At 40.8% G+C, this 16,656-nt stretch overlaps 1 protein-coding gene across 4 annotated transcripts in view; it reads right to left on the reverse strand.

The window, feature by feature from the left end:
- Positions 1 to 820: 820 nt before the first annotated feature.
- Positions 821 to 16,656, reverse strand: part of ARHGEF7 (Rho guanine nucleotide exchange factor 7) — a 190,424-nt gene continuing 174,588 nt past the window's right edge. For all 4 annotated transcript variants that reach the window (XM_069757914.1, XM_069757917.1, XM_069757915.1 and 1 more), the window contains 3 exons: positions 3,073 to 3,172; positions 2,048 to 2,102; positions 821 to 1,564 (listed from right to left, as the gene is read on the reverse strand). In XM_069757914.1, coding sequence (XP_069614015.1) covers positions 1,442 to 1,564; positions 2,048 to 2,102; positions 3,073 to 3,172 — 278 coding nt within the window. In that variant the 3' untranslated portion in view covers positions 821 to 1,441. The remainder of the gene's footprint in view (positions 1,565 to 2,047; positions 2,103 to 3,072; positions 3,173 to 16,656) is intronic.

A 16,656-nucleotide genomic window follows, 5' to 3' on the forward strand; every position in this document is an offset into this window, starting at 1 on the left:
GCCTGGCAAAGCATCACAAAAGGAGGAAATCCGCCCTTTGGCAACGTCCATCGCTTCCAGATATCAGGCAGCCATTGACTGCCAAGGATTCTATACAAAGTATTAAAAATGAGCATTGTATTTATGGTAAAGTTAATTTGTCCAATTTCCTTTGAGCCCTTGAAATTTGGAGGCTTTGTAGAAAAACGGTTGCCATTCCTAAACGTTCAAGTTATTAAAATTTATTTTTAAACCTCATTCACATGAATTTAGGTGTAAGAAAAAAAAAGCCACCCTTCGTGGACAATCACTAGTATTTAGGAGTTGCTACATTATAGGATGAATTGCACATCAGCTGAAATTGAAAACCGTTCATGGCCAATATTTGATTGAAGGTAAAATGCATATCTTTTTCAATAAATTCATCAGTAACGAAAAAAAAGACAAGATATACACACTGTATATATATATATATATATATATATATATATATATATATATATATATATATACACACACATATATATATATATATATATATACACATATATACACACACACACATATACATATATATGCATATGTGTGTGTGTGTATATGTATATATGTATGTGTATATATATATATATATATATATATATATATATATATATATATATATATATATATATATATATATATATATATATATATATATATATTTTCCCCTGTAAAAATTGGGAGGAAAAAACATGTAGGTATATACATCCTTTGATGTCTCCACAGTAGAAAAGAAACAAGATAATAAATATATCTATATATATATTTGTATAAACATGGGTGGCAATTTGTTAGTGAGCAGTTTAACATTGAAAAGGTTTTAATTTCCCTCGCTTGGTTTCACCTGGCTACAAGACCATAAATAATGCAATTAAATTATTTTAACACCGAGCCCACCCTTTCAAGCATGTTACTAGTACACAGACAGTAAATTCCCCCCATCAACACGTAGGTAGACCATTTTATAATATGTACAAGTAACCAGTATGAAGATACACCAAAAAAGTATAAAGAGGTTTTAGTGCCCTTGACATATGCATTCAAAACACTATATACATAAGAAGAATACATATCTATATACCAGCTGAAAAAAAAATTTCTGGTAACAATAATAATAATTAAAAAAAAAAGTAATCAGACTCTTAGCAACTGCTCCTTCTGCAAAATGAGGTAATCAACGTGAAGTCAGAAGGGTATCCAATTGGCATTGTTCAAACTTCTAAACTTCACATTTGCGACTGCTTAAAGATGTGTCTGCAGGCAGGCAGCAATGTATGGATGTAGTACAGTACAACTGAGAGTCATATTATAATCCAGTTAATTTTCAATTAGCAGTGCTTCCATTTTTACAAGGACCCACACAAAACACAAGGTCCAAGTGTTTGATCCCTGGCATGGAATTAGGAAGACACTGGACGTGCCATTATAAATTGGTTTCATCCCAGGAAGGATCATTCATGTTCTTCAGAACTCTCCTGATGAGCTTCTCAAGTTCCTTACGTGCTCTTTGTTCTTCTTCTAAGGATTTCTTCATCTTTTTGCTATCCTGTTAATGACAGAGTGTATGTTAAAGTTAGAAAGTAAGACAAGCGAGATGTACAAAATGAAAGTGAGGTTGGTTTGTAAAGTTTAATGGCTATACTGATGACAAGGGACAAGAAGCTCAGGCAAAAAGAACATCGGAAGTGCAGAAAGCCTGATCGGTTGGTACTTCATATTTACTGGTTTATGTAATTGTCACTTTGGTATTACTTTGGCTACATGCATAAAGTGTGAAACCATCAATGTGTAATTCATTATAAATAACCAATGTATGGCTCTAATTTTTCTAGGTCATATGAACTGTGTTTCATGCAATCCAACCCCCAGCCATTTGTTTTTTTTTCCACCTTTATATGGGACTGGTTTTATACATTTTTGATGAAAGTACATCTAATAAAATGACTATCTTGATGTAGTGTACAGTATAGGATCGTTCGGTGTATACTTTATATTGTAGTACAAGCCATAAACATTAAATTATACAGACCTGCTTTAGTTCTTGGACCTCATCTTTCAATGCATACACTGTGTCCACAAGACTCCTAGAAAGGAAATACAACAGATCAGTACTTCAAAGAAGCAGGTTTGGACAAGAGTTCAATACAAAAGAAAATTCACAAAAAGACATATCAATAATGGACAAGTGTCTGCTTTCACTAACCTAACCCATCCAGGTTATAATCTATTTCAATTGTTAGTAGCATGAGGGTCACATAAGATTAAAAGTACCTTCACACTCAGCGACGCTGCAGCGATACCGACAACGATGTCGCTCGCTGCAGCGTCGCTGTTTGGTCGCTGGAGAGCTGTCACACAGACCGCTCTCCAGCGACCAACGATGCCGGTAACCAGGGTAAACATCGGGTTACTAAGCACAGGGCCGCGCTTAGTAACCCGATGTTTACCATGGTTACCATCGTAAAAGTAAAAAAAACAAACACTACATACTTACCTTCAGCTGTCTGTCCCCGGCGCTCTGCTTTCCTGCACTGACTGAGCACAGCGGCCGTAAAGCAGAGCGGTGACGTCACCGCTGTGCTTTCAGGCTGGCCGACGCTGACACAGGATGCAGGAGGAGTGCAGAGAAGCAGAGCGCCGGGGACAGACAGCAGAATGTAAGTATGTAGTGTTTGTTTTTTTTACTTTTACGATGGTAACCAGGGTAAACATTGGGTTACTAAGCGCTGCCCTGCGCTTAGTAACCCGATGTCTACCCTGGTTACCAGTGAAGACATCGCTGAATCGGCGTCACACACGCCGATTCAGCGATGTCTGCAGGGAGTCCAGCGACGAAATAAAGTTCTGGACTTTCTGCAGCGACCAACGATGTCACAGCAGGATCCAGATCGCTGCTGCGTGTCAAACACAACGATATCGCTAGCCAGGATGCTGCAACGTCACGGATCGCTAGCGATATCGTTGTGAAGTTGTTTAGTGTGAAGGTACCTTTACACCAGTTACATCTCCTCTGTTACAGTCTCGAATAAGCAACAAAATCGCAGAAACACTCACTTTTCTTCTATAACAGTTTGACCGTTGCTTCTCGTTTCTTCTACAATAATTTTCTCCTCTTCTGGAAGTAAAACCTGAGGAGCAGATTCTTTGCGTGAACCTGAACGTAGCAAGATTAAGAAAGTTACCAAGAGCTCCTATTTTGAGTTATACATCTATACTTTAAGCTTAGTGTCCCCCAGGTTCACAAGTCATCAAAACCTACAACTATGAAGCCTATAAACTGACAAAATACTAAAGCAAGGTATCACTAAATACTAGTGATGAGCGAGCATGCTCGAGCGTTATCAGAGTGTCTTCGGCATGCTCGAATAGCATGTTCGAGTCCTCGCGGTTGCATGATTCATGGCTGTTAAGACAGCCGCAACACATGGGGGATTGCCCGTTTGCCTCGCTCATCACTTCTAAATACCGTATAACCTAAAAAAAAACAGCAACAAGTATTTTCCATAGATATACAATAATCGTTACAGTTGTATAGCTGCAAGTCCCCGTTGTACATAAAATAGTATGAATAACCTATATACAATACCTGTAGCATCAGGGTGTACATATTATAGACTGAACTTATTACAACATTCAAACAATTCACAGTGAAAACTTACCGAAACAGGCAATAGGAAAAGGAAACACGGTAACACATTAGCACACCTATTACACAGGACACACATGACCGTGAAGCGGGATTATTTCACATAACCTTCACTGCTAAGAGGAGTATGGATCACTGGGACTTGATAACCGCTGAGAAGGAGTTACTCTTTTAGAGGGTTATAACAGGATTTCAAAAAGATCACTAAAATATGAAAAACACGGAATATTGAAGCTGACGGTCTCGTGTTTTCCGAAAATGAGCTTTGATTATCTAAACGCAGTCTGCCAACCTTGGAGACAGAGTGACGTGATCTACACAAAAGGCAAAAGCAGGGTTGTTCTAGAGAACATTAACCTCTTATAACCCTCCATTTTGCACCTGTTGCGGCACATTCATAGTTGCTGGCTTGTGGATGATTGACAATAAACGAACTAAAGAAATAAGCAGCTGCGTTTCAATGGAAGGTAAAATTATATTGTGCCCAACAGGAAACGGGAACATGGAAAAGATGGGATTGAGAAAGTATGGAGTTATCCAAATTCGGAAGAACTGCATGGAATATGAATAAAAGGGACAAAATCACTATCGCTAAAGTGATAACACAACTTCAAGCATGGTCAAAGAAGGGAAAAACTAAAAATGCATACAATAGATTTTAGACACATCCCCATTATCTTCAACATACAAAACACAACTACACATAAATCAGAGACATCTAAATTTATAGACTTTTACAATTGTGCATGGGTGGCGAATCAGGAGAAAAGGATTTTTCTATTTTTTTTTTTTTTTTTACTGTAGCAGTGATTCAAGTCATACACAATGTCAATTAAGAATGGTTTCTCACAACAATCTCATTGTAGGGCATCATTGATTTTAAATGGCATTGAAGGTGGATTTATTTTGTATTTGTATAGGGTTTTTTTTTTTAATCTGTCTATGATAATGGGCTACTTTAACTGTAATGAGTTTCCGAACAGACCAGTGATTTATTTCCCTATATTGTAGTAACAAAGTATTTATCGGGAAACTGATGCTAGAACTAAGCTCTTTGATCAGTTGTTGCACCCTGTTGGTCCTAAAGTTGGATCAAAAGACATTGCATGCATCGATTTATTTTTTTAAAGGGAATCTGCCACCTCAAAAATGGCCTTTAAACTAAGGCCACCGGCATCAGGGACTTATCTACAGCATTCTGTAATGCTGTAGATAAGCCCCCAATATATCCTGAAAGATAAGAAAAACAGGTTACATTATACTCACCCAGGGGTGGTCCCGGTACGATGGGCGTCGCGGTCCGGGGGCTCCCATCTTCATACGATGATGTCCTCTTCTTCTCTTCTTGCCGCGGCTCCGGCGAAGGCGTACTTTGTCTGTTGAGGGCAGAGCAAAGTACTGCAGTGCACAGGCGCCGGGCCTCTCTGACCTTTCCCAGCACCTGCGCACTGCAGTACTTTGCTCTGCTCTCAACAGGGCAGACAAAGTACGCCTGCGCAGGAGCTGCGGCAAGAAGAGAAGGAGAGGATGTGATCGTATGAAGATGGGAGGCGCTGGACCCGGACCGCCCCTGGGGGAGTATAATATAACCTGTTTTTCTCATCTTTCAGGATACATCGGGGGCTTATCTACAGCATTACAGAATGCTGTAGATAAGCCCTTGATGCCGGTGGCCTTAGTTTAAAGGCCATTTTTGGGGTGGCAGATTCCCTTTAAGCTTTGCATGCTAGAAACAAAGTGCACAACTTTGCAACAGTGGCTTCTGGCAAAGGCATAAAACTGCCCCAGAGATAACCAATGTATAAAACCCAACTGAAGGAAGATCTTACGGGCAACAAACGTAAGAAACTGAATATATGCCACTGTCCACTAGGTGATGACTGTAAGGCTATGTGCACACGATGCGGATTTACTGCGGATCCGCAGCGGATTTTTCCGCGCAGAAACGCTGCAGATCCGCACTGTGATTTACAGTACAATGTAAATCAATGTGAAAAAAAAAGCTGTGCACATTTTGCGGAAAAATCCACGTGGAAACACTGCGGATTTAAAAGAAGTGCATGTCACTTTTGTGCGGATCTGCAGCGTTTCAGCACCCTTCCATTATAGAAATCCGCAGTGGCAAAAACTGCAGAAAATCCGCATCAATTCTGCATAAAAACCGCACAAAATCCGCCGAAAATCTGCACCTGCGGTTTCTGCCAGGAGATGCGAATTTTGTGCAGAAAATTCTGCACCCCATTCCGCAACGTGTGCACATAGCCTAAAGGCTGTGCTCAACAGCTAGGCCATGTTAAAAGCCAATACTGTGAATACAGGTACAGGAGGGGTTGAACTTTTTAAGAAGAGAAGACTAAAGTGGGTAAGATTTTACTTTCGGTGGTTTGAGATCTAAAGCTCCGTGGCCCTATTTCACCGTACGGTTTCTTTCCGGCAAATAAGGAAACCTGAAGGGAATATTTTAGCGTGTAGGAGGTGAAAAGTGCGGTCACAGATGTCGACCTTGCTTTTTGTTGAGGAAGATACTATTTCAATTCATACATATAATCATCTGCCATCCTGTATTTTCTATGGTGTCTTGTAAAATGAATCGAACTGCAGGCAGAGAGAGCCCAAGGTTAGTTTCGGAATTTAATTGGAGTGTGTCGAAAAGTGTCAACACTTGCAGTGTACATAACCAATTATGCTTTGTATATTACTGTGATATATAGATTTTTTTTTTATACAATGTGGACACCATTGTGTCGTGCAGCAGCTCTGTGGTTTCTCTGCACTCACCACCATCTTAAAAACTGGAAGACTAGAATGAATACTACAGTACTAGGTCACTGTACCTTAATTCCTTCTACTGTGTCCATATCTAGCCAGTAAAAAAAAAGTCACTTTTGAAGGCACAGACTAGCAAAGGCAAAATTTATTTCAACTGTACATAACAAATGCATTCTCTCCGACGTTGCTTTTTTCAATTTTTTGAGAAAGCAAATACTTTAATATCATACTGAACCACAAGGCATATTTATACTGTACAATACAACATTCAGAAATACATCTGTATTTTAGTTTGTAGTCTTAAGAGGGCAATGTCCGACCAGACATGGCTTTTCACTTCTGTAGATGAGGTGAACAGGAAATTACTCACACCACTGAACACTGGGTTAATGTGTTTGCCGCAGATACAGAAACACTGAACATAGAGATGGGCACTATAGACCGCCGAGAAATACAGAGCGACAGTCATTGAGGTGGGGAGGGAGCAGGACATTCGCTAACCTCTAGTTGGACCCAATGCCCTTGTTCCTCATATATATTTATCTACATGGATATATGTATATTTATATATGTATATATGTTACAGATTGCATAAACAAAGTGTTTACTTGACTCTCAAAAATAGAAACATTGACTATTCTGGAAAATGTGTTATTGTACCTTAAAGAAAAAATGCTGAATACTTCAGAGTATTAATACTTCATCAATGTATTGACACCGTTCAGTTATTATAGCAGAGACGATAAAAAGATAAGAATTGAACTATGTTCTTAAAACAAAGCTGCTTAGACATATAACTACAAAAGCTATAAAAACTGATTACTTATGGCCAGATTGCTGGTTCTCTGAATGTCTATATGAATGAATATGTAACAGAAAATGCCTGCCAGTTCGGAGTGCAGACTGCACATGTATATAAATGTACATAAAAAGTCAATTAATTTTATGCCCAACCAGCTATATTTATAAAAAAAAAAAAAAAAAAAAGAACATCTTAAAAACAAAACTGTATTAGGCTGTGCGCACACGTTGAGTAAAAGGATGCAGACATTTCTGCTCCATCTCTGCATCTAGACAAAAACTTCAGCACAGAATTCATTTTCTTAGTTCACAATACCCCAATCCAAGTGGTAGAGGAAGCTATGATAGCATAGGAAAGTCTCACATGCAAGACCGCCAACAAAGAATGAAGAGGGAACAAGAATCCCGAATAAAAGTTACACATATGTTTTTTCAATTTACATAAAAAATAGACAAACAGTAAAAATAGCAATGCATTTAAAGACAAAGATGAAAAGTGATTAACAGGTGTAGAGACCTTCAACGAGAAAGAGCCTCACGGTCTGGGGAATGACGTCAGAGGGTTTCCCCTCCTGACTGCTCCAGTTGAGGCCGGATATGACGTGGATGTGGGGCTGCAGGGCGACGGTCTTGCGCCGACATAGATGTGATTAATAAGGATCCCTACAAGTGATGAGCGAATATACTTGTTACTCGAGATTTCCCGAGCATGCTCGGGTGTCCTCTGAGTATTTTTTAGTGCTCGGAGATTTAGTTTTCATCACCGCAGCTGAATGATTTACATCTGTTAGCCAGCATAAGTACATGTGGGGATTCCCTAGCAACCAGGCAACCCCCACATGTACTTAAGCCGGCTAACAGATGTAAATCATTCATCTGTGGCGATGAAAACTAAATCTCCGAGCACTAAAAAATACTCAGAGGACACCCGAGAAGCGCGGGAAATCTCGAGTAACGAGTATATTCGCTCATCACTTATCCCTACATAATGACAAGGCATTACACTACCTGCTACAGCTCCCGGAAAAAGCTCACGTGAAACGTGCGTTGGGGCTGCACGCACTTAGCCCCTGACTGGATACTATGGGTAAGGGTAACCTCTGGCATTTTGGCGTCACTTGTTGATTTCCTTAAAGTGACATACACCAAATTCTCCTACGTTATATGTACTGAACAATCTTTGATGGCCTGACTGTTGCTGATTACCATTACTTTTTTCTGGCAGCAGTCAAATTTATGAGTGGGTGATAAGTTATTTATTATTGACTAATACCTTTTGAGCAGGCCGGCGATTACATTTGCTCAGTTTATATGGGATTGTTGACTGGCACGTTCTCTTTTTTTGAATTTATTGCCACAGTTTGTTCCCCCATCCTTTGAAATTTAGGTGGACCTAGTGTGATACATACATTTATTAGTCACTTCTCAACTTTGTCTTTAAATTTATTGCTATTTTTACTGTTTGTCTATTTTTTATGTAAATTGAATAAACACATGTGTAACTTTTATTCGGGATTCTTGTGCTCTCTTCATTCTTTGTTGGCACCATTTCGGCATCTCTTGGCAGGAAAAATGCAAATTTTTGCCTGCATTTTCTGACTGATCTGAGTAAAGTCAATGGTGATAAACGCAGGGCAAAAACACACACAGAATTTACATGCAGCAGATTATTTTCTGAACCAAATATGCAGGTCAAAAATACTGAACGTGTGCATGACACTTCAGGTTTCTCATTCACTTTGCAGGCATCAGGGTCGATTTAGGTTTTGCTAGCAAATCTGCCTGGCAAAAAAGCACCAAATCTGCAACGTGTGCACAAGCCCTTAAAAGTACTTTGGATTCTGCTCACATCTGCGCTAAAAGCCTCCATTGGGGAATCAGTCGAAGCTTCACTCAGTTTTGATGGCATCAATGTTGCCATCCAAACAAACCAACAGATCATATTGTAATCTTTCTTTCTATTTTTTTTTTTATATAGCGCTAACATATTCCGCAGCGCTTTACAGGTTGCACACATTATAAATCGCTGTCCCCAATGGGGCTCACAATGTAAATTCCCTATCAGTATGTCTTTGGAATGTGGGAGGAAACTGGAGTACCTGGAGGAAACCCACGCAAACACGGAGAGAACATACAAACTTCTTGCAGATTTTGTCCAAGGTGGGATTAGAGCCCAGGGCTCCAGCGCTGCAAAGCTACAGTGATAACCACTGAGCCACCGTGCTGATAAGAATATGTGTGTGTGTATAGAGAAAAAGCTCACAATATCACCCTCAAATCCTGCGGTAATAAACCCTTCTGTATTTGAGACATGCTGTGATCTGTATTACATCAGGTTCAACTTATAGACCCTGTGATTGTGTAATTTCTCCCGTTTTCCAGTCCCAGTGAACTAAGTGATACAGCGCTGGAATCAGAGTCTCTTTGCCTACATCAAGCTTCTCTCAGATGTGGTAGCAAAAACCTGCAGACAGATTCCCGTTAAATTAAATGTCTGATCTGAACATATCAGCACCAGTCCCCCAGGTGTAAGTAGATCTACAACTGGCTTCAGTTTCACTCAGGGTAGCTTTGCAGGATCAAATGAACAGTACAATGATAAGTGAAGGATTGGCTGGCTGATCATTTCAATAGCTCAGCCTGCTTTCTTTTCTGCCTAGATAGAAAAGGGGACTCTGCTGTGCTGAACCCAAGCTGCAATTGGAGCTGCCAACACCCATGACTGCTGTCAATATCTTCAAACCAGGCAACATTCTTATTTCAAGTACATTAGCAAGTTGTTATTGCATTTTTGTATTATTTTAAACATACCTTCAATGCTTTAAACCTAGACAACCTCTTTAATACATGCTAGACAGAAATACCTTCTGTTGGGAGACCGCAGTCTACAGTTGTTCTTTTGGCAATTAACTTGGCTTTAGAGTAGAATTACACATATATCACAGCAAGAAAGCAGTCAGCATCTGCATTTGGAGAACTTTCTTATTCTGAGATGCCAACAGCATACACGTTATGGAAGGACATTCCGTATACACAAAGTAACACTATCTAAGATAGAATATTACAATGGAAACATTGTCATCTGTCTCTGCAGCCAATTATGTTTCGTAAAGTCATGATGATGTGTTGTTATTGGGACCTGGTTTTAAAACTGTATGCTTTTCTTGTATGCACAGCCATCTCTTCATTCTCCACCTGATATGTGATCACCTTGTTTAAAATAGAGGGGTTGAAAGAACCTGTCAGCTCTATGGACAAGTCTGGTTTAGTAAATACCATATATACTCGAGTATAAGCCGAGATTTTCAGCCCATTTTTTTGGACTGAAAGTCCCCCTCTTAGCTCATACTCGAGTCATACCCAGGGGTCGGCAGGAGAGGGGGAGCGGGGGCTGTCTAGTTCTACTTACCTACTCCTGGCGCGGTCCCTGCACGTCCCTGCTTCTTCCAGCGCTGCAGATTCCTCCTGTACTGAGCGGTCACATGGTACCGCTCATTACAGTAATGAATATGCGGCTCCACCTCCCATAGGGGTGGAGCCGCATATTCATTACCGTAATGAGCGGTAACTGTGACCGCTCAATTCAGGAAGAAGATACAGCGCTGGAAGAAGCAGGGACTGTGCCAGAAGTATATGGGGAGAGGAGCGCTGCGCGATATATACCGCTCCTCGTTCCGGTGCGGCTCCGTCTTCAGCGTCCTCTGGCTGTGACGCTCAGTATAGAGGGCGCTGTGACGTAGTCAGTGCTCGCCCTCTGCTGAACGTCAGTGCTGAAGACGGAGCCGCACCGGAACGAGGAGCAGGTAAATATTGAAAGTGCCAGGGGTCCTGAGCGAAGAGAGGTGAGTATGTGATTTTTTTTTTTTTTTATCGCAGCAAAAGCAAATGGTGCAAGTGACTGTACGGAGCATCTTATGGGGTCATAACACTTGTGCAGCACTATATGGGGCAAGTGTCTGTATGGAGCATCTTATGGGGCCATAACGCTTGTGCAGCACTATATGGGGTAAGTGACTGTATGGATGATCTTATGGGGCCATAACGCTTGTGCAGCACTATAATGGGGCAAGTGGCTGTACGGAGCATCTTATGGGGCCATAACGCTTGTGCAGCACTATATGGGGCAAGTGACTGTACGGAGCATCTTATGGGGCCATAACGCTTGTGCAGCACTATATGGGGCAAGTGACTGTATGGATGATCTTATGGGGCCATAACGCTTGTGCAGCACTATATGGGGCAAGTGACTGTATGGATGATCTTATGGGGCCATAACGCTTGTGCAGCACTATATGGGGCAAGTGACTCTACGGAGCATCTTATGGGGCCATAACGCTTGTGCAGCACTATATGGGGCAAGTGACTGTACGGAGCATCTTATGGGGCCATAACGCTTGTGCAGCACTATATGGGGCAAGTGACTGTATGGAGCATCTTATGGGGCCATAACACTTGTGCAGCACTATATGGGGCAAGTGACTCTACGGAGCATCTTATGGGGCCATAACGCTTGTGCAGCACTATATGGGGCAAGTGACTGTACGGAGCATCTTATGGGGCCATAACGCTTGTGCAGCACTATATGGGGCAAGTGACTGTACGGAGCATCTTATGGGGCCATAACGCTTGTGCAGCACTATATGGGGCAAGTGACTGTACGGAGCATCTTATGGGGCCATAACGCTTGTGCAGCACTATATGGGGCAAGTGACTGTACGGAGCATCTTATGGGGCCATAACGCTTGTGCAGCACTATATGGGGCAAGTGACTGTATGGAGCATCTTATGGGGCCATAACACTTGTGCAGCACTATATGGGGCAAGTGACTGTATGGAGCATCTTATGGGGCCATAACACTTGTGCAGCACTATATGGGGCAAGTGACTCTACGGAGCATCTTATGGGGCCATAACGCTTGTGCAGCACTATATGGGGCAAGTGACTGTACGGAGCATCTTATGGGGCCATAACGCTTGTGCAGCACTATATGGGGCAAGTGACTGTATGGAGCATCTTATGGGGCCATAACACTTGTGCAGCACTATATGGGGCAAGTGACTCTACGGAGCATCTTATGGGGCCATAACGCTTGTGCAGCACTATATGGGGCAAGTGACTGTACGGAGCATCTTATGGGGCCATAACGCTTGTGCAGCACTATATGGGGCAAGTGACTGTATGGATGATCTTATGGGGCCATAACGCTTGTGCAGCACTATATAGGGCAAATATCTCTATGGAGCATCTTATGGGGCCCTTATTACCCTTTATGCAGGATTATATGGGGCATATTTTAATATGGAGCATCTAATGGGCCCCATCAAACTTTATGGAGCATTATATGGGGCTCCTGATTCAATATGGATATTCAAAAACACTTAACCTACTGATGTCTCAATTAATTTTACTTTTATTGGTATCTATTTTTACTTTTGAAATTTACCGGTAGCTGCTGCATTTCCCACCCTAGGCTTATACTCGAGTCGTTAAGTTTTCCCAGTTTTTTGTGGCAAAATTAGGGGGGGTCGGCTTATACTCTAGTATCATTCTTTCATAAAAAATGTATTAAAAAAGGACAAATCAGAAGAGCTGACATATCCTCTCAAAAGGAAACCAGTTATCACGATTTAGTATGTATGGTCATAGTGGCACTTTTATATGAATCCTGGTTTGTTTAATTCACCGTAGAAGTTTTGGTGCAATATCCTCTTTGTACATTGGGGCAGAACTGTGGGTAGGGATTTCGGCTCTGCCATGAACCCATTATGTTTGCTCGTGCCTGCTATTTAACAGTTTACGCTGGCGGTGCTTGCACACATTCATGGGCAGTACAGTGTGTCAGTGTGAGCCCCATCGGGGACAGCGATGATAATGTGTGCAAAACTGTAAAGCGCTGCGGAATATGTAAGACCTATATAAAAATAAAGATTATTATTATTATTCATCTCCCAGTGGTCTCTAGAAAAGTGGCGCCAGCTGAGGCACTGCTTGCACAGATTGACATCCGAATGTCTTCAGCAAAATGGCGCCAGGGGAAGCACATGCACAGATTCAGTCCTCGGATCAATGATGAGTCGAAATTTCAATCTGCACATGCACCTAGCGTCATTTTGCTGAAAACCACTGGAATGCTCCTCTCTCATGAACCAAGAATAATTATTGATGAGAAATGACAGTTTGATGCAGCTTAGCAGGGTGAGTTTGGTTGAGGCAAGTGCAGTGATAATAACATGGTGTTTTCTGCCAGACTTGGCTGACAGCTTGAGGCTATGTGCACACATTGCGGATTGGTGTGCGGATTTTTCCACACTGTTTTTCCAAAATTCGCAGGTAAACCGCACTGTGGATTACCCGCGGATTTGCTGTGGTTTTTGTGAGGATTCTACCTGCGGTTTTACACCTGCGGATTCCTATTATGGAGCAGGTGTAGACCGCTGCGGAATCCGCACAAAGCATTGACATGCTGCGGAAAAAACACCGCTACGTTTCCATGCGTTTTTTTCTGCAGCATGTGCACTGCGGATTTTGTTTTCCATACGTTTACATGGTACTGTACAACGCATGGAAAATAGCTGCAGATCCGCAGCATCAAATCCGCAACGTGTGCACATAGCCTTACACAGGCATTGATCAGTGAGACGTTTTATAGGAAATTAATGGACTAATTTTATCACTGGCAAATATGGGTTGGGGAACTCACCACCACAATACAAAGGATTTGCGCCATCATAAGACAACACTAATGCTTTCCATTTATAAATCCAAAACATTAACTGGGCCTAATATGCCAGAAATATGAAGAGAAACATGCCCTCCATTGTTTATATGACTATTCTAAAACGTAGAATCTGGGGGATTCTTTATTTGTGCAAAGTTATCATTACTATTTGTAGTTAAATTTGAAAAATCAAAGATAATATATACAGGGTTCAACTATGACAAAGAAAAAAATAGGGGAACTATTGTAAAGAGGGTCTGTCTAGGAAGGTTTCCTTTATATACCCAACCCCACAGGTTTGCTTGTATAGCATGAGTGTGCCTAACAAAGAAAATAATTATTCTGCTTTTCCTACAAATGTATAAGTACTATGTAATCTTCTCCTAAACTGGAGACAGCCTTCTTTTGTTTCCCATACTGGACACAAGGGAAGAGATTATAGATGCTTATTTATTTCACTGTATTATATTAAGTGTTGATAATGCCACTGAAGCGGTTGGGACAATAAAAAGAAAATGCAAAAATGCACAAAGTCTTTAAAAAGGAATGTCAAACTCGAAAATGCATGATTAAGAGAAAATAATTTAGCGACAGTGTGCTAATCTACAGGATTTTCTGCACAAAATAAAATTTGTAGAAATCCTAAAAGTACGGTAATACAGGTCAATTTCCTGCTAATCTGTTCTATTTATACATGAATGGATGTGAGGACTTCATAATCTTGTGTATCCTACTGTACACAGGACAGAGGGGGGAGGCTCCTGCTGCAGCCAGTCAGGCTTTTATCACACATGGCTGATCCACTTGCCATAAAGATAACTAATTTATATACTTCTCATTTTAAACTGCAATATGAAAAAAATGGTTTAAAAAAAAAAAAAGGAGATTAGGAATGGAATTCTTGGGATTTTGCTTGTGCCTCTTCTTGTTTAGTGTTCCTTTAAAATTAATAAAGGTAACATGAATCACACATAGCTAAAAAGAACAGCTACACATTAAAGTTAATTGCAACCCAATGTAAAGCCTTAAGGGTTCTCCAAGAATGCAATAAAATGGTCTCCCATCACATCATTTTAACAGCAGCCCATGCTAGTCACGTGTCAGGACGGGATACACTCTAAAGAATCACAGCTACTACCAGTTTTGACATGTGACCAAGATGGGTTGCTGTTTGAATTATGTAACCGGGGCCATTTTATTACATTCTTGGAGAATCACTTTAAGGAACAGTAAACGTAGCCCACAAAAAAAGAAATGTCAATAGATGGCATTATAAAGAGCAAGCAAACCAGATGGTTCTTTAAGCAAAACTACATCGTTACCATAATTTTAAAGTAGAAATGTACAGGCAGTATAGTGCATGTGCACACGTTAAGTATTTGGTGCAGAAATTGGCAGCAGAGCAGCAAAATAGTGAATTTTTGCTGCTTTTTTTACTTGCGTTTTTGGTGCAGATTTTTGAAAGAGTTGAAAGAATAGACATGCTGCAGATTTAAATCTGCAAGTTACAAATAATCAATGTGTGCATGACACTTCAGGGTTCTCATTCACTTTGATGGCATCAGGAAAACCTTCAGGTTTTTTATTATTTAACAAATCTGAAAAAAAAAAAACTGCAGCAAAAACGCAAAGTGTGCACACAGACTTCTATAAAAGTTTACAAATATATCACCATCTTGCACGATTACATCAAGAGTAAAATGCCCCATACACATTCAACTACCCGCCGATATTGACAAGTTCCATTGACGGTCTAATGTATACGGAAGCGCCAGACGACTGCTTGTGAAGAGAGATCTTGATCACGCATGTCCAGTTTCAGACTGACTATTGTATTTTTCTCCCAGAGATAAGCTGCCAGCTGACGTGTCAGTCGGCGGCTTTCTCAGAGGACATAGGAGCGCTTTTATGTATGGTCGATGGCTGTTAGTCGAACGATCGGCTGAAGCATCATTCACCCGACAGTCATCCAATATCTATGGCCAGCTTAGGATCCAAACAATCCTGTTGGCTGCCTGTTCGCGACACTTCACGGTGTCTGATAACAACGTGCTTAGTTGTGGGGCATTCAAGGAGATTTTTTTTTTTCATCACATGCGACAGCTGTATGTTGACTGGTGTAAAGATTACATTTTCCACCAACGAGTGTAGCTGGGTAAATGGTCTGGTACAAGAAAATCTAGAAACCACACCAAACATTGCCTTCCATTACCATGGCATGTCATTCCAAAAAAGGGGTCACCAATAAATAACACCTTAGCGATATAAACGAGACGTAGCTATAAATTGCTATATATTTAAGGGGATATCATTTCTGGCATTAAGCAATTCAGATATCAATTACTGTCTGTATCAATTGTTACTTGAGAGTCAAACATATCTGGTGGTGTTGAGCCACAGTAAGAATTTTGTATGAAAAATGGCAGTGGTGTAGTGCAATGTACAGTTTGATTGTGGTCATCTTTATGCCATTACAGGAAAGCCTTGGGTCATCCTTTTTTGTTTAATCTGGCGTTACTGGTCACCCAACAGTAGCTGCCACACTAAGGGGTCCACATGAAGGGGGCCTGAGAAGTCCTGATGGGGTAACACTGATCTACTCTTGGGAAATAGAAGTTTGATAATACAGACAAGTAGCAGCTTCTGTATGATAGTAAAAAAAAGTAGATTTTCCCACCACTTACACATTTCATATGGATAGAA

The sequence above is a fragment of the Ranitomeya imitator genome, chromosome 3, assembly GCF_032444005.1.
Source record: "Ranitomeya imitator isolate aRanImi1 chromosome 3, aRanImi1.pri, whole genome shotgun sequence".
Classification (NCBI taxonomy): domain Eukaryota; kingdom Metazoa; phylum Chordata; class Amphibia; order Anura; family Dendrobatidae; genus Ranitomeya; species Ranitomeya imitator.